The 26,540-nt window shown below is 40.0% G+C and overlaps 1 protein-coding gene across 1 annotated transcript; it reads left to right on the top strand.

The window, feature by feature from the left end:
* Nucleotides 1-18,042: 18,042 nt before the first annotated feature.
* Nucleotides 18,043-19,977, top strand: LOC125233426 (protein yellow-like). The gene is given in 2 exon segments (XM_048139442.1): nucleotides 18,043-18,903; nucleotides 18,906-19,977. Coding segments are annotated over 2 exon segments (1,323 nt in total). The 5' UTR covers nucleotides 18,043-18,119; the 3' UTR covers nucleotides 19,445-19,977.
* Nucleotides 19,978-26,540: the final 6,563 nt, after the last annotated feature.

Genomic DNA, 26,540 nt, shown 5'->3' with positions numbered 1-26,540 from the left:
CTTACTGCTTTTGATAATGCTCATCCATTAAACTCTTTAAATTTGCGGCACCACTCGATCAGAAACACGTAAAATTTTTACTTAGGAACCGCGAAAACACGTTTCGACGCGCTGAGCGGCAACGGCTGACTGGCGAGCGGCGCGGCCGCCGGTACGTCACTCACACATACAAAGGCACGTTTGAGTGTTGCCGCAGGTGTATTTAAGCTTGTAGGTAAGGAGTTAGTGTGGGTGTTCAAAACTGCCCCTTGTGCCTAACTACCCCGCTTCCCCCTACTGTGTGTTTTTTAAAAGAAAGGTAAATTGCTTGTATTACTAGGGGCTCTGGGAGCTGTAGACCTTCGCGACATGCCTAGAAAACGCAAAACTGACGAAACATTCAAACCACACAAGCCTTTTTTAGCAATTTCCGCATTTACCAAATTTCCAAAAACTGGATAAAAATGATCTTCATCGTGCAAGTAATACCTGCTACGATATCAACAACATCAGAATTCTTAAAGGTAATGGTAATTATTGCGTAGTACGGCCATTTTACTAAAATACCTCAAAACCGGTTAATAACCGGTTAACCGGTTTTGAAGGAAAAGTTTCGGTTATTAACCGGTTTTTTAAGTTAACCGGTTTTTGCATACCCTAGAATTCATACATGTGTTTTCTAGGTAGATGATGAATTCCTAATTTTTGGACCTAGAAAACACATGTATGAATTCCTTTATTTATTCTATTTCCCATCCTATCTTTGACAATTAAAACTCATGTTACTGTTAGGTATTAATGCTAAGTAATTAACTATTCCAGCTGGCTTTAATTATGTATTCCATAACGCGACACATATTCTGGTACTGGTTACGATGTCTGGTAAGTCACGTTACTGTTTTCATGACTTCTGTGGCAAAACATCGTTGCGTGTGTTTTACACGCGGCCACGGAAACTCGAAAGAAATCGTTTCCTGTGACCATAACGTTTATATCTTTAAGTATTCATTATTCACGCACGTTCGGTATCAAGTACTAGTACTATAAGGAACTTGCCTAAGGTACCTAATTACTTAAAATAATAGTAGGTTACAAGTGCGGAAAAGAGGGAATTCAAAACGAGTGGCGACAAATTAAAACACGACCAAAGGTAGGATTAAATCGACATGAGTTACGAATTTCCTCTTCGTACGTGTATCGAACGACGTTTAACATTATGTACTGGCCCTTTGAAATTATAACATATGTACCGAGGCACGAAAAAATACGGAACCCTAAAACACCGTATTATTATGTTGCTACCTTGTAAAAATTAAATATTCATGTGGTACCCTCCTAAGCCACAGCGATATAAATAAAAAAAGGAATATTTACTGGCACCAACCTTGAACGGAAAAGTACCTTATGGAAAAAAGCCCCGTTTCCGAATATGAAAAATTAATTGATACCTAACAGGATATTGTTCCACTACTTCTCATCAGTAACCTTAAATATCTAATGGGTCAACTAATGTTATCCATACTAATATTATAAATGGGAAAGTGTGTGTGTCTGTTTGTTTGTCCGTCTTTCACGGCAAAACGGAGCGACGAATTGACGTGATATATTAAGTGGAGATAGAGTCTGGCTAATGAAAGTTGATTCCGCAAAAACGTGGCAATTTCAAAAAAAATTGAGCTGGCAACACATTGATTACATGGATTTATTTTTTATTATTTCTAATTAATTTTTAGCACTTATGGCTACTTTTTATGGTTTTATTCATTATTATTTAAAATAGATTACGCTGTTAACTTTTACCGAAAAGTGACAATCACACTGGCAGATGACAATCGATGATATGACATCCAGAGTTGCAGTTTTAAAAAAACTGGGATCAACTTTCATTAGCCAGACTCTAGTTGAAGGGATGGAGAGTGACATAGGCTACTTTTTGTCTCTTTCTAACTTCACATATCCCTAAAATGGGGGGTGGATTTTTGTATGGAGCATTCCAGAATTTTCGAATTTAACGCGAGCGTAGCCGCGGGCAAAAGCTAGTAAATCTAGTAATCTTATACGTATAATGCAACACCTAATTTAATGCTAGCCGCATATAACAATAAATATGCAGTATGTACACCACAGCACGAGCGCGGAAGACTATACAAGTTTAATATATGCGTCTTATGCCTCCATACTTAGAATTGTTAATAGAATACTTATTTATTCAAACTTTATCGCACAAAATATATATACCCACAGTGTATTATATAAGGTCCTAATTTATTAGATGCAGATATTTTTACAGCTGATAGTACTCGGTCTCTGGAGTATATTAAACCGTGAAACATTATAGCTTTTACGATGTTTTTTTGGAGAAAACGGAAAAACAAATTTGCTACGTAAAAACACCCTGTTTATGTGATTATTAAATGAAAACTCATTGAACAGATTCTAGTACCTCTTTTACGTACCACTTAACTGTAACTGGCCACTTCACGTCGATAAATTAAATACTTGATTGTCAATGTCATGTTATTTTCCGTTGGATTGTGTCGTTTGAAAATTGTGTATTGATAGAGAGGGTCGCCATTTCCAACAATTTTTGTAATTTTTTATGATAATAAATGTTTTCTTTTGTTCATGCTTCTTTTTAAAAATATGGGTAGATTTTATTTGACAAGTTTTAACTCGACAGGCCCAATGACATGTGCAGTTTTCCCGCCGAACCTTTACGATATTTACAACAAACAATAATTGTTGTTATTGTTGACATGACAGACAAGTGTTATTGTGACATGTGATAATGCACATGATGATTTTTTTTAGACGAAATTATAATTAATTTTTTTGTTAGGAAAATGAAATCAAAAAAGTTACATGAAAAGATTTCTTAATTTATATTTAAAGTTAATTATTTTAATGTAAAGTATCATGTGTTAAAATATCTGCAACTAATAAATTAGGACCTTATATACATTGAATAACTATGGATGGAATTTTAACCTTTAAATTTTGTTTTGGCTACGTAGCCGAATGGCATGAACGCTCTTGCGTAGAGATGGGTAACTACCCAGGTAAATACCCGACGGTGGGTATTTACCGGGTAAATACCCGATATTTACCTACCCGCGGGTAAATACGCGGGTATTTTCATTTTTCTTCCAAATTTGGCGTTTTTAAATGGTGTTTGGGCTAAAATAGATCAATTTAAGTCAGTCTTTGTAATTGTACACATAATGTTTTTTCAAATTGGGAACGAATAGGTTGCTATGAGATAAAATGTGATTTTAGTGTATCACTCCAACTATAAAAATCGTGTAATATCATTCTCTGACATACGGAAATAATTTCAAATGCTTTTAGTATAAATTATAAGTTTGATAAATTAAAACTGTAAATAAAAATATGTGAATAAAAATATTTAAAAAAAATATTTTTCAAGCTCATAACTCATACATAGTATGTTTTATGACAAAAATGCATATAAACTTTTTTGTAGGAAATTGTGTCTACTTTATTTCGTACATACAATACTTTTCGATATTAATGACAGTTTCCATGAAATATGAAAAAAATACATTTTACCCCCCCTAACCCCACCATAACCCCCTCCAACCAGTACTAGGAAGTTTATCTTTATCGTATAAATACGACTAATTAATACAATCTAAAAATCACACATAAAACATATTTTTTTAATTATTTTTAAAAATATACATTAAAACTTCTGTAAACTTAATTGTCTATTTGACTGAACAGTTTTGTTTTAAATTGTGTATAAAAATTACAACCACTAACTTAGTATTTATCTCCATTTTAACACAAATCAGCATGTCCAACATGAAATGAATCTACCCGTCAATTTGGGTAGATACGGGTAAATACCGGGTAGATAGGTATTTACCCGGTAAATACCTGGGTGGGTAGATTGGGTATTTATTTTATTTATTTATTTATTAACCAGAATTAACCAGGTGCCGTAGCCGAATGGCATTTCTGCGACGCGAAACGAAAACGGAACGCCGCGAAAGGTATTCTGGCTCTGTCGCGCCAATACGCAAGAGCAATAGAGATAGATATCTACGAGCGTTTCGTTTCGTGAGCGTTTGTGCCATTCCGCTACGTACCCAGGGGCGACCCATTTTTCCATTCAATTTCTTGAGTTTCATTAAATAATATTTCCACTACTAGCGATTTAAATTCTACTACTTAATAGAATTGATAACGATTGGTTAATAGCACTAGATTCCATAATTCTAGCGCTTCTGAGCATTTCTTTTTTTTTTGCCAATAATTTTTTTTTTTATTGTTTTAGGGAATTTTAGGTCAATTGTACTCAGAATCACGAGTACTTTCAATTTCAATCTCACTGGGAGACAAAAAGTGTCCCAGAATTTCCATACATTTTTGTTACTTTCCTCCTTTGTTACCCATACAACATGTACGGAAAATGGTAACAAAATAAGAAAAAATCGTATGGGACAATTTTTTAACTACTAGGATTGAAAAGGCTAGTAATTCTAAGTAGAAATAGCATATTTTTTTTCAAAAATATCACACTTCATAAAAGTGGCAAAAAAAAAAGAAATGCTCTTCTATAGCAAAAAATTCATTTCACCGTTGTGCATGACTTTTCAATGGCAAATTCGTGCACTCGAGATTCAAAAATCGGGCCCCAGATACTCAATAATATTTATTATGATCAATGTCGCATTACATGTACCTAAGATTCCTAAGAACATATTAGACACCTGACCAAACAACGTGTTTATTATGTCTATGTACTACACTGCTAAGTAATCTTGGTTTTTATCTTTAATGATGAGAATTGTCTCTATAGAGAAATCTATTCACAGGGCTTGACACTCAGCCAATTGTAATCAATGAGTAACACTAAGTTGATGTAAGTAGGTACAGTCAGTACCAAAAGTAGCGGATCAAAGAATTCTTCAGAAGTAGCTAAATATAACCACTGAACAAAAAGAAGCGGCCAAGTGCGAATTGTAATTTTTTTTTATGAAATACTTATAAAAAGCTCTTTTATTTGATATGTAATGTAACAATGTAAGTAATTAATAAAACTTTGAGTTATAATTTCCACTTTTGGGGGAAAAGTGGCCCCTAATATGATTAAATATTCTTTATTTAAATTACATGTCCGTCTTTGGGTCACAGGTTTACATATGTGTACCAAATTTCAAGTTAATCGGTTCAGTAGTTTCGGAGAAAATTGGCTGTGACAGACGGACAGAACAGACCCACGAGTGATCCTATAAGGGTTCCGTTTTTCCTCTTTGAGGTACGACACCCTAAAAATGTGTGTCATTTACATTTCTGACCGGCGAACTGTACAAATTTAAGATATTTTCACACCAGTGTTATAAACATTTATAACAGCCCAGTGTAGGAGCACCATAAGAGCAACGATATGTCTTTTAATCAAATAAGAATACTACAGCCAAAACACAAACTTTCCGATTACTTCGTTTGTAAGTTGGCAACCGTTTTCCAATAAATCCTACAGAGTAAAATCTAGTTTCTTCAAGAAATGGAGAAAAATTTTCAAATTCAATGTCGCTTAGTTTTGGAGATTTTTAGGGTTCCGGATTATTTTCGGAAATAATCTCTCCAAAAGTAAAAAAAATGTGTCCGCCGGGCACCCTCTACTTTTGAAAAATAAGATTAAAAAATATGAAAAAAATCACAAAAGTAGAACTTTATAAAGACTTTCTAGGAAAACTTTGAACTTGATAGGTTGAACAGGTTTTGAAAAAAATACGGAAAACTACGGATCCCCACACTGAGCGTGGCCCGACACGCTCTTGGCCGGTTTTCTCCATACAGTGAAGAATGATTATGCTTCGGTTTACTACTACATAAAACTTTACCTTTGTCGTAACAGTAGGTATATAAATTACAAACTCATTGAATTCTTCCTTTTTACGTCGTAAAATACTACCCAGCTTGCTCAATCATTGCATAAGCCTCTAATAGATTCACTGACTATTTTTATTACGTCGTTATGCGCATAAAAACGGCAATTGTACTATAGAGTTCTTTCACACTCCGTTTAGTTAAACCTAGTTTTAAATATAGCTCCGTTTAGTTAAGGTTATTTAACCTATTAGAGCGTTTTCACGTTATCCGATCCAACATCGGATGTAGGAAGGATGTCAAAGACAAAAATCAAAGATGGCACTTTTAATGTATACCTACTTGTATAGGATATCCATTGGAAAAGATATCCATTGTACCTACCTATTGAAACCAAAAATCACTTACATTTTCCTTTTACGCTATCAATCAATCAATCAAATTATTTATTCGTAATAAACTTAAAACTACACAATATGCAAAAAAAACAGTAATTATTACTAAAACTACAAACGTACAAGGGATTGATAAGTTTATCACGAAATGGTCCCGACCGAGTAACGTTTCACGCAAAAGAAATCGCGGGCTGCATAGTACATATTATATTTGAACTTGCCCAACTCGTAAATGATAATACGTAAAAACCATACTACGTAACAACTACGAGTAACCCACAACACGTAAAAACCACAAAATCGTGCCTCTTTCATTAGTGATACTTGTTAAGTCGTCATATGACCATCACAGGGTCAATTTACGTTGTTTGCTCGATCAATAATTATTTAGAGACCAAACAGACCTCGATAACGAATAACAAGGACATTCTTAGTAGATGTGAAGCATATGAGGTGTTTGAACTACATACATAATATACCTACAACCTGTTTTTATTTATGTCCGGAAAACTTTAAAGCCCGCTCCAGATTATGCGCGCGAATCATGGCGCGACGCCGCGAACGCAAGTAGTGTGGTTTCGATACGCGGAAAGTTCCACACTCCAATTTTTTTTTATAGTCTGGAAGGTTCTTTAAGTCAGTTACAATTAATTTCACTAAAAAACTTATCGAGTTATTACTCCCACTCCCACTATTCCCACTGCTGGGCACAGGTTCCTCTCACGTATTTTAAGAGGGCTCTGGCTATAGTCCGCAAGCCCAATGCGGATTGTCAGTACCTACTACTGTATAATTTTTGATAATATTTGGGATATAATTTCAAGATCGTAATCCAAGATAAGATACTTAGTTATAATCGTCTTTTGTGCCAAATTTCGTCAAGCATAACAAATGTAAGTATATTTTATTTTACATTTTGATTAGATCATGTAAACATCAGTGATTCACCCAGGAACAGGATCTGAACCTTGGCCGACCACTGACTCATCTCACGGAGAACAATAAAACTCATGAGTGTCATTACGTAGCTAATATATTTATTAGAATACATTTATTCTATAAGGTTTCCTGTCGGGCTAGCCGAAGTATAGTCAACCAATTGGAACCCTAGGCCACTCTTCAACCATGTCAAAATGACAAGCAGTAAGAGATCTCTTACAATCTGATTTATAACGTCACTATGACATAGTTCTACAGTGGCCTAGGGTTCCAATTGGTTGACTGTACCTACGACGTAGTGACCGAAACGCAGTCTGTCTGGCTCTGTCGCGTCACTTCGATAGAGAGAGAGCTAGCTACGACACCTTATCAAAAACGAGCTACTGATTTAACAACTCTTTTACTAGACTTGAATATAGAAGAAGTTTCAGAATTTAACCTATTAGGCCTTACATTAGACTCACATCTCAATTGGAAAAGTCACGTTGATAAAATCTGCTCTAAATTATCTTCTTTTCTCTTCGCGTTGACCATAATTAAATCTAACACAAACATGTCATGCGCTTTAAGGTAACGGCGGCTATCAACGCGGGTATCGAAATCGACGTTCATTACCGCCGCATTTGCAAATACGCATTTTATAGGCAAACCGACCAATTTCTTAAAAAAAGTTACTCACACAAAGGAAGCCTGTTTAGTTTACTAACGCACATATAGGCGATAGAGAGTGTGAATGAAAGAAGACGCTCGCTATTTGACAGTTTTTGCCACGGGGCCGCGAGAAGAGGTTGTGTCATACTGCCGTGTGACGCTAAACCTAAGTGAACTCCAATCTCATTTAGTAGTTTACGTAATAATTATGGCAAACAGGTGAAAGTTATGCATTTCAAATTATTGTTTATAGTTTTCTACATGACTTCTGAGTACTTTTTACGTATTGTTTAGCCTGGAAATAAAAAAATAAAAATAAAAATAAAAATACGTTTATTACCATAACACAAAAAGAGTACAGCAATGGAATAAAAAAGTAATATGCTAATTCACTTAAGCTAAGCAAAATAAGAGCTAAGTACATTTTTTTTCGTGCTTGGTAAAAGGATTCAGGTCTCAACATGTGTTTAAAGTGGAAATTAAAAGACAGCGGTATTACTGTGGTATACCACAGTAATAGTTAAAGTAGTGATATTAGTTCTTTTTGCTTTATTTTAAGTATATGTGATCAGTTATATAATGTCTTACAGTTGTTTCAATCTTGATCTATTCACGCTAAGGTAATGGCGCCTATTAACGTGGTACTTAGGCAGATTTCAAAAGATACCAAAAAATTAAGGGTATCAAAGCTCATTAACGACCACAAATATTTTTTTTATGGAAGAGTATTTATTGAACTATTAGTTTTGAAGAGTTTTAGGATCATTTTAGTTTATTATATGTCATAAAATGATTATTGAAGCCAACATACCTAAATTTTCTATTACCGTGGTAATGAACAGGTTGCAGTTCTATTAACGCGAATTGAGATTTCATTACCGAGGGTATGAATGACAGTGTTTTTCTGCCATCGGTAAATAGAAACCCATCTCAAAATTCGGAGCTTAATACCGACGGTTGAATATACAAATTATGACAAATACATATACCTATACTATCCTCCTTTATGAATACCCACAGAAGACTCAGTTTCACCTAAGAAATCTGTACTTACGGTACACTAAATGTCATATTTTGATACAAGACTAATATGTCGCTCGGTAATAGATACTTCTATAGGAACCCATTACCGACCCAAACAAATATTGCATGGATCGGTAATAGATTCTTATATATTCTATTACCGAGGGTTATCTGATCGTACCATCGGTAATAGGCATAAATTGGAGTATTATAAAATCTAATTCCGACCCATAAAAACAAAGTCATACAGATGTATTTTCATTACAAATCAAAATAAAATATTGCAACCTTATATTAAAACCAAGTTTTCATAACTGGTAAGTAAGCATCAGACTTTATGTCAATGTTTAAAAAAATTGACAAATTAACGGTTTTCATAGAAACTACGAAATCAGTCATGAAGTTTTTGCTAAAAATTAAGGTTTTGTTGAATAATTTTCATACCGCGTAAATAGTTCTTTGATAGCGTGAATAGATCAAGATTGAAACAACTGTAAGACATTATATAACTGATCACATATACTTAAAATAAAGCAAAAAGAACTAATATCACTACTTTAACTATTACCGTGGTATACCACAGTAATAGAATCTACTCACGAAATGGCGCCTTTCACCGCTGTCTTTTAATTTCCACTTTAAACACATTTCCAGGCTAAACAATACGTAAAAAGTACTCAGAAGTCATGTAGAAAACTATAAACAATAATTTGAAATGCTTAACTTTCACCTGTTTGCCATAATTATTACGTAAACTACTAAATGAGATTGGAGTTCACTTATGTTTAGCGTCACACGTCAGTATGACACAACCTCTTCTCGCGGCCCCGTGGCAAAAACTGTCAAATAGCGAGCGTCTTCTTTCATTCACACTCTCTATCGCCTATATGTGCGTTAGTCAACTAAACAGGCTTCCTTTGTGTGAGTAACTTTTTTTAAGAAATTGGTCGGTTTGCCTATAAAATGCGTATTTGCAAATGCGGCGGTAATGGACGTCGATTTCGATACCCGCGTTGATAGCCGCCGTTACCTTATCAAAGAACTATTTACGCGGTATGAAAATTATTCAACAAAACCTTAATTTTTAGCAAAAACTTCATGACTGATTTCGTAGTTACTATGAAAACCGTTAATTTGTCGATTTTTTTAAACATTGACATAAAGTCTGATGCTTACTTACCAGTTATGTAAACTTGGTTTTAATATAAGGTTGCAATATTTTATTTTGATTTGTAATGAAAATACATCTGTATGACTTTGTTTTTATGGGTCGGAATTAGATTTTATAATACTCCAATTTATGCCTATTACCGATGGTACGATCAGATAACCCTCGGTAATAGAATATATAAGAATCTATTACCGATCCATGCAATATTTGTTTGGGTCGGTAATGGGTTCCTATAGAAGTATCTATTACCGAGCGACATATTAGTCTTGTATCAAAATATGACATTTAGTGTACCGTAAGTACAGATTTCTTAGGTGAAACTGAGTCTTCTGTGGGTATTCATAAAGGAGGATAGTATAGGTATATGTATTTGTCATAATTTGTATATTCAACCGTCGGTATTAAGCTCCGAATTTTGAGATGGGTTTCTATTTACCGATGGCAGAAAAACACTGTCATTCTTACCCTCGGTAATGAAATCTCAATTCGCGTTAATAGAACTGCAGCCTGTTCATTACCACGGTAATAGAAAATTTAGGTATGTTGGCTTCAATAATCATTTTATGACATATAATAAACTAAAATGATCCTAAAACTCTTCAAAACTAATAGTTCAATAAATACTCTTCCATAAAAAAAATATTTGTGGTCGTTAATGAGCATTGATACCCTTAATTTTTTGGTATCTTTTGAAATCTTCCTTAAGTACCACGTTAATAGGCGCCATTACCTTATCAGTCTACCACGCATATGCTGAAGCTTGGCTTCGCTATACACGTTTACGAAGCGCAAACGATTGTGACGTTGTCTAGGTAAGGCAAGGTAGATCACTAGCCTTCGGGTACTAGGAAAACCTAGATAGCCTAGGTCAGGATGACAGTAACATCTAATAAGGATTGAAAGGCTTGCCAGAGAGTTTATGGGTTACATTAGTAGCGCAACCTGTCACATATGCGTTTATTTTGACGATAATGCATCGCTTATTCTTTTTATCTTCGTCTATTTATCTACGACGCAAAAACGACGGGGCGTTATGTTGTTTGACGTGTCTGTCTCTCTTTCTGTCTGCGCGTGTGTCTGTCTATCGCATTGTCGCTCCTAACCCGAACGGATGAACCGATTTAGATTAAGTTTTTTTTTTTGTTTGAAAGTTGAATTAGTCGGGAGTGTTCTTAGCCATGTTTGACGGAAATCGGTCCTACATCGATCAGGGATTTTTCAAAATTTTAATTTTGAGGTTAGGTTTTTACCATGTGCGTGTAAGGGTTAATGATGACTTTTTATCCTGCAGAGTTAGTTTAGTCCGACCTTAGATTGTTTATTGCCCTGTCATCGGAGCATTTATGTCATGAGTCATGAAACTCATAAAACAAACACCGATTTATTCGCTATTCAAACATAATGTTTATTATCTTTAGAACAACATGTTTATGCTTATTTGTGTACGTGTTTACTAACATATGAAACCATCCATATTACGCGTGTAGAAAAGAATGTGGAAATATTTGTAAAGAAGAAAAGTACAGTCGGTCAAGGAAGTCATGGCACTAAATAATGACGCGAAATTTAAATTTCCTATGGGAATTAAACCTTCGCCCTAACATTTTCATTAAATTTTTAAGTGTTATGGCTCATCTATTATACCGTCAACGCGGCCCAGACAACTATACATATATAAGTAAGTATTTATTATTATACTCTTTATTTATTTTCTTTCTTAGGCTAGGCTGTTTATAATATGAATATAAAAGTAAAATACAAAAACACATACAAAACAATATAAAACACATATAAACACATTATAAAAAACCTAACCTAGGGTGCCGCCAGCAGCGGGGCAGGGCCCAAGCTGCCGGTGGTTAGGGCTGCAGAGAGAGGAACCGTCGAACTATCCGTGCTGTGTCCAAGATCACCGCCTTCTGCATCTGGCCCTTGATCCAGCCACCTAGCGAGAGTCTCTTAAGATGTTGGTCGAGACTCTTCGCTATGAGACCGTTCGCTGAAACGACTATCGGAACAATGATCGTTGATTCAACATCCCACATGGCGGTTATCTCGTGAGCCAAGTCTAGGTACTTACTGGACTTGTCCTTCTCGGCTTTCACGAGATTCTCATCATGGGGGATGGTGATGTCAACGAGCACTGCCCGGCGTTGCAGTCGATCTATTATCACAATGTCAGGTTTATTGGCTACAATAGTCCTGTCAGTGATAATAGATCGATCCCAATAGAGCGTGGCACGACCATTTTCGAGAACTGGCGCAGGTAAGTACTTGTAGTACGGTACTTCGCGGTCCACAAGGCCGTATTGAAGAGCAAGTTGTTGGTGAATAATCCTGGCTACGAGATTATGTCTGTGCAAGTACTCGCCGTTAGCAAGATGAGAACAACCGGAAATAATATGCCTGAGTGACTCTCCGGGACGGCGGCATGCCCGACAAATGTCGACCGTACCGTCCTTCAGGATATATTTCCGGTAGTTGTTCGTCATCATAACTTCGTCCGCAATTGCACAGGCAAAACCCTCGGTTTCTCCGAAGAGGTCCCCGAATCGTAACCAGTTCACCGATGCGAGCAGATCTACATCGGGTCCCGTGAGGGCCTTGTAGAACCGCCCGTGTAGCTGCTTGCTCTCCCATACCGCCTTGCGGTCCGCAGTACTTAGTACCACAGGTTTGCGCCAGTTCTGTTTCGCCAAGGAGAGCGGCGTGAGGTTTCCGTCCACTGCCACCACATCACGATGCATCCCGCACTCGTTGTTAAGGAAATAATTCCTGAGATTGTACACCTCACGGTTGTGGAGATCTTTGGCGTTTAGGAAGCCTCGACCTCCGCACTTCCGTGGGATGTACAATCTCATAACAGACGAGCGCGGGTGTAACATACGGTGTGTGGTAAGCAGTGAGCGGACCCTCCGATCCAGGGCATCCAGCTCAGTCTGGGTCCACCGTAGTATGCCAAAGGAGTATATGAGTAGAGGCATTACCCAGGCGTTAAAGGCGCGCACTTTGTTGCCTCCTGACAAAAGACTGTTAAGGACTTTTGTCAGCCGACTGAAAAAGCGCTCCTTCACCGACCGTCTAATGCCAACATCCTCAATACCCAACGACTGTGACATACCAAGGTACTTATAGGTTTCTGATTCAGAGATAGATCTGAACGACATCGTCTCAGAAAGTTGTAAATTTTCTGAATTTACAACCTCCCCCCGCTGCACATGCATGACCGCACACTTATCGACACCAAACTCCATTCTGATGGCGGTGCTGAAAACTTCTGTGGTTTTCAATAGCACCATCAGGTCTTGGGTGTTCGGTGCAAATAGTTTGAGGTCGTCCATGTACAGAAGGTGAGAGATGACTTCACCCTCTCTCCGAAGCCGGCAACCTAGCCCAGAATCCTTCAGCAGCTTGCTGAGGGGATTCAGAGCTAGGCAGAACCATAATGGACTCAAACTGTCACCCTGGAATATTCCTCGCTCAATCCTTATGAAGTCCTGCGGGCCAGGGGGGCCATCCCTGCCTCCTGGTTGACGAAGGACTGTGGTCCACTGCCTCATACATGCAGCCAGGAAGGATATTAAAGCTGCATCAAGTTTATACAGCTCCAATACCCTTCTCAGCCATGAATGAGGCACCGAATCATAGGCCTTCTTATAGTCAATCCAAGCGGCCGAAATGGCCCCCTTGTTCCGCCGAACTTGTTGGCAGATGGTCATGTCTATGAGGAGGAGCTCTTTAGTACCACGGGACCCAACCCTACATCCATTTTGAGCGGGAGCCAGAATGTTGTTAGCGACAATATGCGCGTTAATTTTTGCTCTCAAAATGGATGTAAGGAGCTTGTAAAGTGTAGGCAAGCACGTGATGGGTCTGTAGTTTTTTGCTTCCGTGGTACTACCGGACTTATAGAGCAGGAAAGTAACACCAGTTGTTAGGGAAGGTGGGAGAGAACCAAGATCGAGGGCTTGTTGAAATTGCGTTGCCAAACGCGAGTGCGAGCATCGAAACCATTTTAGCCAGAAGTTGTGCAATCCGTCCGGTCCAGGACTTTTCCAGTTCTGGGCCGTACGGGTAGCACAACTTACGTCGTCGGGGCTGATGGTGATAGCCCCCATAGGCTCGATGCTCTCGCACTCGCGTTCGACAACGGTCATCCACTCACCCTCCGTGTGTTCGACGGGCACCGACCAGATGCTACGCCAGAAATCAGACATGGCAGTAGCATCCGGCAGCCGCACGTCAGACACACGAGGGTCGGTTTCCTCCCACCTTCGGTATACTTTCCTTTGGTCGCTTTGAAAAAGACGATTCTGCTGGAATCGGTCCACACGCTTTCTGTAGCGGCGAATACGGCTTGCCCATGCATAGACTTTCTGCTTCAGGAAGTCGATGCGCTCTGTGACATTGGCCAAATAGTCGCGGGGCCTGATGTCCGTCCCCGCGAACGCCTGGTTCACAAAGCGCATTACTCGGGGGCGATTATTACCCCCTCTGAAGCAGATCAGCTTTGCAATGAGAGTCCTAAACGAGTTGATACGACGCTCGATCCGTACTTGCCATGCAGGGACACCTTCGGCGGTCCTAGTTGCACGGTCAGCGTCCGGAAACTTGACTCGAGCAACACGGCACGCCGCGATGGCCCCGCAGTACATGATCGAGTGTGTATCATCTAGATCTTTACTAGTCCGCATATATGGATCTAGTAAAGCATTTAAGGCTCCTATTAGCGCTAGATTGCGTCTATTCATGGGCAGACGTGGTAATCGTGGCCTAGGATTGCTTGTGGAGCGATACTGCGTAATCGCCTCTTCCAAAGACCTCCTCAGTTGCTCATTGGCAGGCTCACTCTCGTTCTGACTCGCGAAGTCCCCGCCGTCGTTACCGGAATCAACCCGCGGCGCCTCCGGTGCCAGGTCGGGTTCGGGCACCGGGTCCGGCGACATGGCGGGCAAATCCCGCCCCGAGGCAGGGTCCGCGCGAGTAGCGAGAGCCTCCTGGCGGAGCCGATCAAGTGTGGCGTCATCCAACCGCTTTGACCGCTGAATGACGCGCACCTGATCCGATAGCCGCTGCTCCGATACGGTGATGGATGGCTCGAGTGCCTGAAACAGAGGCAGCATTCTCGAACGGTACGCGGATAGCCGGGTTCCCCCCTCTGTGGCCCCGTAATAGGCGCGCATGACATTCTCGTTTATTTCTCGAGTCCATGTCATGCGACGCACTACACCACCGGCAGCGGGAGCCGTGGGCGGGGCAGGATGTCCCGCAGGCCCCAAGCGTGCCGGCAGCGGTGGCCGCCCTCGTCGCGCAGGTGGTCGTGGCGGCGGCGGCGGCGGCCCGCTCTCGTCGCTGGACCCGTCGGTGTCGGGCGCCGTGGCGAAGTCGTCGCCCGACGACGATGCGGACGGGGAGCTGGACGAGGCGGGCGGGGATGGTGGGCGTGCGTTTCTTTGTGCCGCTTTGGTGCGTGACCTCGTTAACATTTTCACAAATTTCACAATGCACTTATCGCCGTTTGACAGTTCATGCTGATATCCGTGTATTTAGATAGTATAGTAATTCGTTGGATGTTCTTCATTGTACATGATTTTAATGTAGCGTAAGAAATACACAAAAACTGAACCACAAAAACCAAGAACGGCGATAAAAATACTATAAAAATAAATAAAATTGTGAAAATTTATCCAAAGACACGTCCGTCAGTGTCAGCGGTTTTTTTATTATTATTATTATTATTATTATTTATTAATCAGGCAGGCAGTTATAACAACTGATAGTTGCCTGTATCCAACAATTCTTTCTTAAGATGTGTTCTTTAAATTTGTTAAGTAGTTATCTAGTCGGTTCTTAAACTGGTTAACATTCAGATGGAAGAAATATGCTAATATATTTATATTTGTATAGGGACAAAAATTTAACAAGCCACCACACCCAGTCCTCCATTCCAGAATACTCACAAATTTGAACTTGGCAGGTTTTCGTGCTGTACGTAATTAAATTTATTAGGGCCACTTGCACCAACAAAAATAGAAGGTTAACCCACCATTTTACATGGAATTTGACAGATGACAGCCCACTAACCCTGAGTTAAGTGGTTGGTGCAAGTGGGCCTAATAATAGTTATTTGTTATACAAGGGGGCAAAGTTGTATTTTAACGCCTAGTGTGGAATTGAAAAACGAGCAAGTGAAAGGATTCTATAGTTGAACCACGAGCAAAGCGAGTGGTTCGAGAATAGAATCCTGAACTTGCGAGTTTTTTAACACACGAGAAGTAAAATACATTTGCACCCGTGTGTAACACAAAACTTTTCCCCTCACTATAGCGAGGAAACTACAACGCAAAAAATGCGTTTATCACTGCTACCAGTAGTTCCACAGGTGGTAAATCATCTTTATTACTAGATTCACCTACTTTTATCAATTTTAAAGCAGTTAATTTGACTCTATTCAAGGTCAAATTACTTTACCCACTAGTGGATAAAATGCGTTTTTACCCGCTGGTATTAAAGGACACGTGTTTCCGGGCTAGTGGGAAATTTTAATGGAAAATTTAATTACGTACCCACTAACTAACTTAGGGTTAGTGGGCTGTCACCTGTCAAATTCCATATAAAATGGTGGGTTAACCCTGATGGTGTAATTGGCCCTTATATAATTAAATTAACCGGCCAAGTTCAAATTTAGAAGTATTCTGGAATGGAGGACTGTGTGTCGTAGCGCTGGTGAGTCTTGGGAATGACAAATGTTAACCAGTGGATTGGATTCGGCTGTTGATGAAGATGATTATTATGATCGATTTTGAAGTGCATCTAAACTTGGCATTCGATTGGATTTCTTGGGCGAACAATTAGCCGATAGGAAACTGACCCCCTTTTTAACAGGTAAGGTGTACTCGGGTAATTCCGAACGTCGAAAACCGTCAGCAAATTCCGAAAAGGGACCCTTATTACTATGGAATCACGGGTGATTATCATTTGAATTTCGGAATTTTCCGACGGTTTTCGACGTTCGGAATTACCCGAGTACCTACACCTTATGTTTTTTGTGGAATTTTCTTTAACTCGTTTACGTTTTATAAATATAAAATGAATTTTCGATTTTATATAAAATGCTAGACATAAATAGGTTTATTTACCCCTGTTTCCCAGACAGGTAGGCAGAGACCTTGGATTTCCATTTACTAATAAAAGATCCTGACAAAACACATGCATTAGTTTGTAAATAATTCCATATATATTATTATTATTGACAAGCGCTTTACGGTTTTTATCATTATTTCTAGTAGGTACCATAAGCAGGTAGGTATAATGTGATGTATTGTATAACTTTATCTCTAACTTGTTTATATTTAAATTTTTTTATCAGGCACTAAATTAATACACTGAGCACATAATAAAAACAGTAATGAACAGAGAATAAAATATTAACATTTCACGCGAATTTAATTTCAGAAATCTATTATTGTACCATTCCTAAGGTATTATAAGGGCTACAGCTACATTAAGTATTTATATGCTATTATCCCTTACTGCAACACTGTTTAAATTCCAAATATAACAGTTACAATGTACTGTAGTGAACCCATACCCGTGAAGTAAACTAATTCTAAAGTACCCTAACGAGCAAATCCAATTGAATCGATTGTTAGACCCTTTCAGACGGGCGACTAGCGACCCTTCGTCTGGGTGGGTGGGGTGAGAATCGCGACCTTGCAGAACCCTACCCGGAAACTATATTTGAATACATATGAGATCTTTAAGTTACTTTTCAGTTTAAAATTTTTGTTAGAATGAAAACAGATAACGCATATTTTATTAAGGGATAATCTGATAGATGCGACTCTACTGCGCTGCGCTTGTTATAATAATGTTAGGTAGAGTTGTTATTATTAAGTCCCGCGCAAAGACAAAGGTTAGCCAGTAGAGGCAGAAATGGGTTATTGTTGTTTGGGGTCCGTTTGTTTTGTTTGTTGGTGTTGTGTGACGTCGCGGTGTTGTCACGACGGCGGCGGCGCCTCTTGCCGGCGGCGGGCGCGCTCTCGGCTCAGTCGCATCGCTCGCGCCGACCGCGCCGCTCGCGACCTCCCGCGCCCACCGACATGCTGCTCGCCGCCCTGCTCGCGCTCGCCGCCGCCGCGGCCGCCCAGAACGAGACGCGACCCCCGCCGCCGAGGCGCGAACAGTTCCGCGTCATCTACGAATGGAACGCCATCGATTTCGAATGGGCCTCCCCGGCCGATCGGGAGGCCTACCTCAATACAAGCAGATATATTCCTCAGAACGTCCTAATATCTGGAATAAGCTTCTACGGCGAAAACCTGTTCCTAACGGTGCCGAGGATGATGCGCGGGGTCCCGGCGACGCTCGCGACGATCCCGGTGGTGCAGAGCGACACGGCGCCCAAGCTGCGCCCGTTCCCTAGCTGGGACGCCAACAAGGTCGGCGACTGCGAGGCGCTGCAGTTCGTGCAGAACGTGCAGGTGGACCGCAACGGCGTCCTGTGGGTCCTCGACAACGGCCGCGTCGGCACGCTCACCGACAAGCCCGACTCCAAGTGCCCGCCCTCCATCGTCCTCATCGACCTCAAAACCGGCAAAAATGAGATGCAACGATTCCCGTTAAATTCAGTGGACAGCACCACCACGTACCTCAACGATATCGTCGTCGACAACCGCCGCGACGGAGACTACGCTTACATCACGGATAACAGTGCCTCCGATCCGGGTATCATAGTTTTCCGCCGCAGTGACAGCAAGTCGTGGAAAGTGCGCGATTCGTATTCGATGTCCGCGGTTCCCGAAGCGACCACCTTCCGCATCAACGGTACCACGGTGGACCTGCCCGTCAACGTGGACAGCATCGCGCTCGGGCCGCAGTTCCTCGCCGGGAGACGGTCGACCGCACCATCTACTACTGCCCGCTCTCCAGCTTCCACATGTACGCCATCAATGCTTCAGTTTTGCGAAACGAAACTGTCGGGCAGAGGGACGGCGCTCTGCGGTCGCACGTAGTCGATCTCGGAGTTAAGGCTTCCCAGACCGACGGCATGAAGATGGACGCGAGCGGCGTACTCTACTTCGGTCTCGTGGGCAACTCGACCATCGCCGAGTGGAACACGAGCCTGCCCTTCCAGCACGGGCAGAGGACGATCGCCCGCGACGCCAACTACATCCAGTGGGTGGACCGGTTCGCGTTCGACGACCACGGCAACGTGTACGTGGTGGTGAACCGGCTGTTCAACTTCATGAAGAACGATGTGTCGCTGAGCGACGTGAACTACAGGATCCTGAAGTCGCACACGGGCTCGCGGAGCTACGTGTTCGCCGAGGAGCTGGCGGCGCCGGGGCTGCCGGGCGGCGCGGCGCCGCGGCGCGCGCTGGCCGCGACGCTGGCGCTGGCCGCGCTGGCGCACCTGCTGGCCTAGTCTAGTGCTCGGCTCCGTCTCCGGCCCTGACCGTGATGCATTGTGCGCCGCTCTGACTGATGCGTATCGTTACCAAATATTAAGGTTACCTTGACCGCGCGGTCGACCAAGTGATAATGTGAATGAAAGCTGTGCATATCTTGACGAATTAATATTATTTATAGAATTAGGTGTACAACGGTGACCTTTAGCCGGGTTAGAGTCGTGAGGAAGACGCTCCCCGCGATAGGTCGGGGACGCATTGCCAAAGCTGCGCGACTCGAACAATCAACATTCCAGCTCTTTGTATTAAGTTAAGGCGCTTCGTATGCGTAATATTTATTCATTAACACATCTCTAATATATATAAAATATTACCATGATATATAGCTCAATTCAAAGTTCTCGGAGTGTATAATATGAATGGTATATAATACCTGATTGTGTAAAATAACAATAGATACATTTGATAGGTTATTGTAACTAAAATTGTAAGAATGGGGCGTGAACGTGACCGTATGTGTATATTTAAAACAATAAACGTGTTTATCATATTATTGTGTTTGCTGTTCTTATTGCTCTCATTAACTGCTGTCTCGTGTAAACTATAAGATAGCACCTAATCTGCTGGTGATATATATATGTATTTCTTTTTCCAAGAAAACATAGTCACAGAATGGAATATACACATTTTAATTATTTAATCGTATTTGATTATGTACAGCGAACGTTATTATTTAAGCTTTTCTACGGAGTCTCCTTCAAAGATTTTTTCTATTGCTTTGATTTACTTTTTGACCATACATATATCAATTAAATGTCTCCACTGATGTGAACCGGGACGGACAAATAACGAAATAAAGCCCCGTTTACAACATAGGTATAAAATTAATGATAAGTAATTTAGGTTCAAGTTCAAAGTGTTTTATAAAACATAGGTACAGTTTACAGTGGTGGATAAAATCATAAATATGGTATCAGGCGTACAAAAACATGTCCTTAAAATAATTCTTGGAATAACTTTATGTACCTACTTACATACCTATATCCATACTAGTATTATAAATGGGAAAGTGTGTGTGCCTGTTTTTTTGTCAGTTTTTCACGGCAAAACGGAGCGACGAAATGACGTGAGTTTAAAGAGTGAAGATAGTTGAAGGGATGGAGAGTGACATATGCTACTTTTTGTCTCTTTCTAACGCGAGCGAAGCCGCGGGCAAAAACTAGTAAATATATATATCTCGAGATTCTGGTATTATGTAGCTAATTATAACCTTCATATTTTACATATTTTCGATTTGCTACGATTGGCTAATATAGGTAACTCGATGGGGGCGTCTGGCCGTATAGTGCCTGTCTGGGAGCCTAGCCAAGGAAACTTAAAAGATAAAAAGCGAGATGAAACTTAGATAATGTACCTCTCATCGCATCTCGCATACCAACAAAATCGTTTGGACGCTAAAACGACGGGGTGTTATAAGTTTGACGTGTCTGTCGATGTGTGTGTGTGTGTGTGTGTGTGTGTGTGTGTGTGTGTGTGTTTTTTTTAGGGTTCCGTAGCCAAAATGGCAAAAACGGAACCCTTATAGTTTCGTCATGTCCGTCTGTCCGTCTGTCCGTCTGTCCGTCTGTCCGTCTGTCACAGCCGATTTACTCGGAAACTATAAGTACTACAGTGATGAAATTTGATGGGAATATGTGTTGTATGAACCGCTACAAAATTATGACACTAAATAAATTAAAAAAAGAATTGGGGGTGGGGCCCCCATACATGTAACTGAGGGATGAAAATTTTTTTTCGATGTACATACCCGTGTGGGGTATCAATGGAAAGGTCTTTTAAAATGATATAAAGTTTTCTAAAAAACATTTTTCTTAAAGTGAACGGTTTTTGAGATATCAGCTCTCAAAGTCAAAAAAAGTATGTCCCCCCCCTACTATTTTTATAACTACGGGTATAAAATTCAGGAAAATCTATTAGAAAAAAATAGAGGTGATGCATGCTAATTAACTCTTTCAACGATTTTTGGTTTGATCAAAGTATCTCTTATAGTTTTTGAGATAGGTTGATTTAACTGTAATTTTGGTTAAATATTTGCTGCTACGGAACCCTTTGTGCGCGAGCCCGACTCGCACTTGGCCGGTTTTATTCAATAAAAGTGAAACAGTTTTTTTACATAACACCGTCAAACTGTAGAACAGTTTGTTAGCTGGAATAGGCTCCCTGTGTGTGTGTGTGTGTGTCTGTTTGTGGCATCGAAGCTCCCGAACGCATGAACCGATTTAGGTTTTTCTGTTTGATAGCTGAATAAGTCAAGAGTGTTCTTAGTGATGAAAAAATCGGTCCACTATGTCGGGGTTTTTTTCAAAATTTAAATTTTAGTGTTTAGCTTATTATCAACGTTCAGTAAGTATCTACTAGTAATAGTATAGTAAGCTGCAAAGTAAAGGGAGTAATGTGACCCCGTGCATAGGCTACATAGGGTCCTTCAACGTTTTTACCCCAAAATTTTAATAGAAAACCGTCCTTATTGCATATAACCTAACCACAAAATTAAAATTTGAAAAAAAAAACCCTCGACCGCTACATAGTAGACCGATTTTCATGAAACATGGCTAAACACTCCCGACTAACTCAGCTTTCAGACAAAAAAACGAAATCTAAATCGGTTCATCCGTTCGGGAGCTACGATGCCATGGACAGACATACACACAGACAGACAAACGACAAACGTCAAACCCCGTCGTTTTTGCGTCAGGGGTTAGAAAGCCACATAAGATCGCAGGCGAGTCAGTTAGGTGACCTGCTGTACTCTTAACATCAGAATCAGAATCAGAATCAGAATCAGAATGGTTTATTTTCATAGTTATATTGGTTACAATTAATGTCCCTGCTCCCATCGAGTCTCAGGGGTGTATGCTTGCTTAAGTCTAGGTGAGATCAGTGCAAGTGTGGTGTATCTGATTTATGATAGTTACTTTATATAAGGACAACTAGCATTGATAATTCCTTGTTGTGTTCTTAATAACTACTTAAAACTAACTTACAATCTATGTGGCCTAGGAGCTGCTGATCTTATACTGAGCGGTCTCCTGCGGTCCTGCCTGTTAACAATATAGGGGATATCTCCATTCTATGGTTAGTGAGCAGAGGGTTAAATTGACCGTAGCCGAGGTATGCGTCACCCGGGGTATCAAGGTCCGCTATGTTCAGCTGTTTCAATTTCTCCAACATGTCTTGATGCAGATCGTGGACACGAATATGCCACGGGTCCCAATCTAATGTATCCCACAGCATTTCAGTAGGCGTGCGTCGAGGGAACTGTGCTGCTGATTTTAAAGCCATACGATATTGCCTCTCTATTTTGAACAAGTTTGTTTTGCTATAACGTGGTAGAAGTTGAACGGTACCATAGTCCAGCACCGGTAACAGACATGCTTGAATAATGGCAAGTTTTACTGTGATGTCCGTTTTTGCGTAGTAGCCAATGATTGAGCTAAGGGCGCCTCTTATACGCTTTGCCTTTGTCGTTACCAAGTTCGTGTGTGGTCCCATCGTCATCGTCTTATCAAAAATGACTCCGAGGTACTTCGTTTCTTTTTTATACGGCAAAGTCTGGTCTTTCAGTTTAACCGTTGGTTTATAACCCCTTTTTCTGGTAAACATGATGCACTCTGTCTTTTCAACATTGCACTTCAGTCCCCAACGCCTATAATAATCAATGACAGTTTCTACTGCCCATTCTGTTCTGGTTGTCGCCTGATCTGGCCGGGCTGCCCTGTTCAGCACACAGAGGTCGTCTGCGTCTTGGCTAAGTCGTCTCTACCGCTGTTTTTGTTGTTAAAACATTCAAGTATTAGGCAGGTAAGTATCTGCACAAAATAACTTAACATATACATACATATAGCGGCAGGTGTCAGAACCAACCACAGGGTGTAATCGCTAACGCCGTGGCTTGCGTGGGCGACGGTCGCGCGATGATCGCGCGACGGCGATGCGACGCATACGAAATCAAACCTTATCGATATGGAAGTATGAGACGCGACGGCGACGGTCGCGCGACCGTCGCCCACGCAAGACACGGATAAGTGTAGCCAGGCGATTATTATTTTTTCTACTCCCGTACTGTTATTCTTCAATCGTCATTTACTCGTACCTATCTTTAAAAACCCTACATAAAAGATGTCAAGCTCAGTGTTCAGTTGGAGGAATATAATACATGGATGATACATGACATATATATCTATAGATTCACTCATACACCACATCAGTCTAGTTACTTACCCCGAAAACGCATTTGTAGAAATGTGTTTTTGAGTTTTAACGTACTGCCACAGAATATATAATAGTACAAGTACAGAAGGCCCACTGCTTTAATGTTCACGAAATGCCGCCTTTTTAAATACCTACAAAATTCTTACAAAGAAACGAGCCGCACGTGCGCGGCGTCCGGTGATAGGGTTACCAATGGATTCAAACGAATTAATACTCACATAAAATGTTATACTATTATATTCAAGTCTTGGGTACTTTCTAGGTATATATACTGTATTTATATATTTTGTTCAAGTTCCAACATCACAAGCCTTATTGAACTTTTCCGTGGGACTTAATCAGTAGGTAGTAGATCTGTGTAAGAATGTCCTATGATATTTATTTTATTCAATATGTCTATTTAACTAAATATTATTAGCATTCCACACGCGGACATCGCTTACAAAAACCTCGCGACGTACAGTAACAATAGAAAGAGCGAACGTTCATTCCATGAGAACGCGCGCCACCCCGGAGTAGGCCGCGAACTCGCGGCCGCCAGGGTGTACTTGTAGCGCGGTAATAGAATCGCGGAGTGAGCCGCCCCTGGTACTGCGCTAGATTGACTATCAACTTAACAACCGACAATTATGGGCATGGTTGCGTTAAATAACTGTGTTATAGACTGTCAACCAAATCTTAGCACCAAAAAATGGCGCGAAATTAAAATTTTCTATGGGAGTTAAACCTTCGTCCCTACATTTTCAATAATTTTAATGTGTCATGGGTCGTCGATGATTCCGTCACCGTCAAGGTTTAGGAATGCAAAGGCACGCGTTTTATGAAGACAATAGGCTAGTTTCCTACTAGTCAAATCAGCTTCTTTTTATGAACTGTCAAAACGATTTGCTATTAAATATGGAATTACTATGAATTCATTTACTTTATATCTTTCTCTTTGACTTATTAAATAGAAATTATGTTTAAAAATAACATCTGTCTATATTTTTCTTCTAATTATGTGGTGCTTTATTTCGTGCACTGCATAAATTATTTTATTTTAAGTGTAGAAAACTAGCCTATTGGCCGGTGGGTGAGCCATACGTTTTTAAAATTTGGTTGACAGCCAAGATTTGGTTGACCGTCTATAGATTAGGTAGACTCCTTTAAAAAAAAACCACTTGCTGGTAAACTGGTAACACACCGTATAAAAGGTTGATACACTGTTAGTCAATACTGTAGTAGTAAATAGTAATTGATCGTAAACGGTGTTTCGTTACTTCCACTCTTCTCTATAAGGCATGATGTATGAAAAAAGGCAATGTGAAGTGAGGCGTAGGAAATGTGCATTGGAACATATTTTTTGTTGTTGGCAAAGTAATTAATACTTAGTCTGTTTTGTGGCTATGAAAAACAAACCATAGAAAAACGAGGTATGAAATGCTCCTTTCTTTCATACATGAAAACAACGTATGGTGTAAGTGTTTTATAATAATTGGAAAATTATGTGAATCTATCAAAAAGTCATCAGATTTTCGGAGAAACAGAAATATTGTAAATTTACTTTCAGCGACCGACTACAAGTCTCTGCTCTCCATATATGTACATATATTATATACATTGCTTCATGTACATATAATTTAACTAATTATTTTGTCCGGAAGCAAATGGATTATATTTTATCTTCTTCCTACTGTATGATTTAACCACTATACCTACATATCGCAAAATAAACTAGGTATATATTATTCTTCAGATACCTACTTATTAATATTTTCCATAATGGCATAGGCGCAATATGAATGGAATGGAAGATGAATGGAATGGGTATCATGGAAGCTATTTGTAAAATTTTAAGATCCTATGTACATAACTTATACAAATAAACATCTTATCTTATCTTATCTTATGAATTCATAATAATATTAAAACGATCGGCATTTTTAATAAGTTCCCAATATCACATGACGACCCTTTCATTCGTCATGTTAATTTCTCCACTGTCAAGTATCTTGATAATTACTTGCAATGCGACACCGACAAGTATCAAACAGGTTCGAGAAAGCTTGATGAGTTAGATCAAGTTCGGCATTCAACTGGTCTGATTTGACAAACAATTTTTTTATCTAATACTTAAAGAAAGTAAAAGTATGAAAGAGTAAGTATGTTAATGTAATAACACGTATTAAGCGTTTTTATATTAGGTAGATAATGTGTCAAATCGTAAGGCTAAGTGTGGGTTTTAAGTACCTAGATTTAATATACAAAAATACTTTTTATCGTAATTATTATTACCAGCATGCCCCCTGAACCCGCGTCGTGACGGGATTAAAAATTTCACCACCCCCTTTCTTCCGTGGGTGCCGTAAAAGTCGACTGTGGGATATAGGGATATGGGTTAAATTGTGGCGTAGGCTAGAGGCTGACAACCTGTCACTGCAATGTCACAATTTCGTTTTCTTTCAACCCCTTGATTGCCAAGGAGTTGAAAGAAAACTGAAACAACACTGAAACTCGAGTAGTTTTATGTGTTCTGTATTACAGGCGTGATTGTATGTATGTATGTGTGTATGTTATGAGACTAATTTAGCACTGTGCAACTGAACATAGTTCTAGCGTAACCAGCCCGTAAAAAGCAATCACGTTCTAAAACCTGAACACTAGAGCATAAACCAATACTTACCCTTTTCAGTGTTTAATTGTTAGTCATTACGCTCAGCGGCTGGCTGTTACTGTCAAAGGAGTTTGACCGTGAAGGTCGAGATCGGCATTTGTTTTTGTGACCATCTCAGTCAGGCGTGTGAATGGTAATTTGGAGTTATCGACAGGTGTGAAACAATTAGAATTGAAATAAACCTCCTT

The sequence above is a fragment of the Leguminivora glycinivorella genome, chromosome 14, assembly GCF_023078275.1.
Source record: "Leguminivora glycinivorella isolate SPB_JAAS2020 chromosome 14, LegGlyc_1.1, whole genome shotgun sequence".
In the NCBI taxonomy this organism is placed as follows: Eukaryota; Metazoa; Arthropoda; class Insecta; order Lepidoptera; family Tortricidae; genus Leguminivora; species Leguminivora glycinivorella.
The sequence above is the reverse complement of the archived record's forward strand: the minus strand, read 5'-3'. Positions and strand labels throughout refer to the sequence as shown.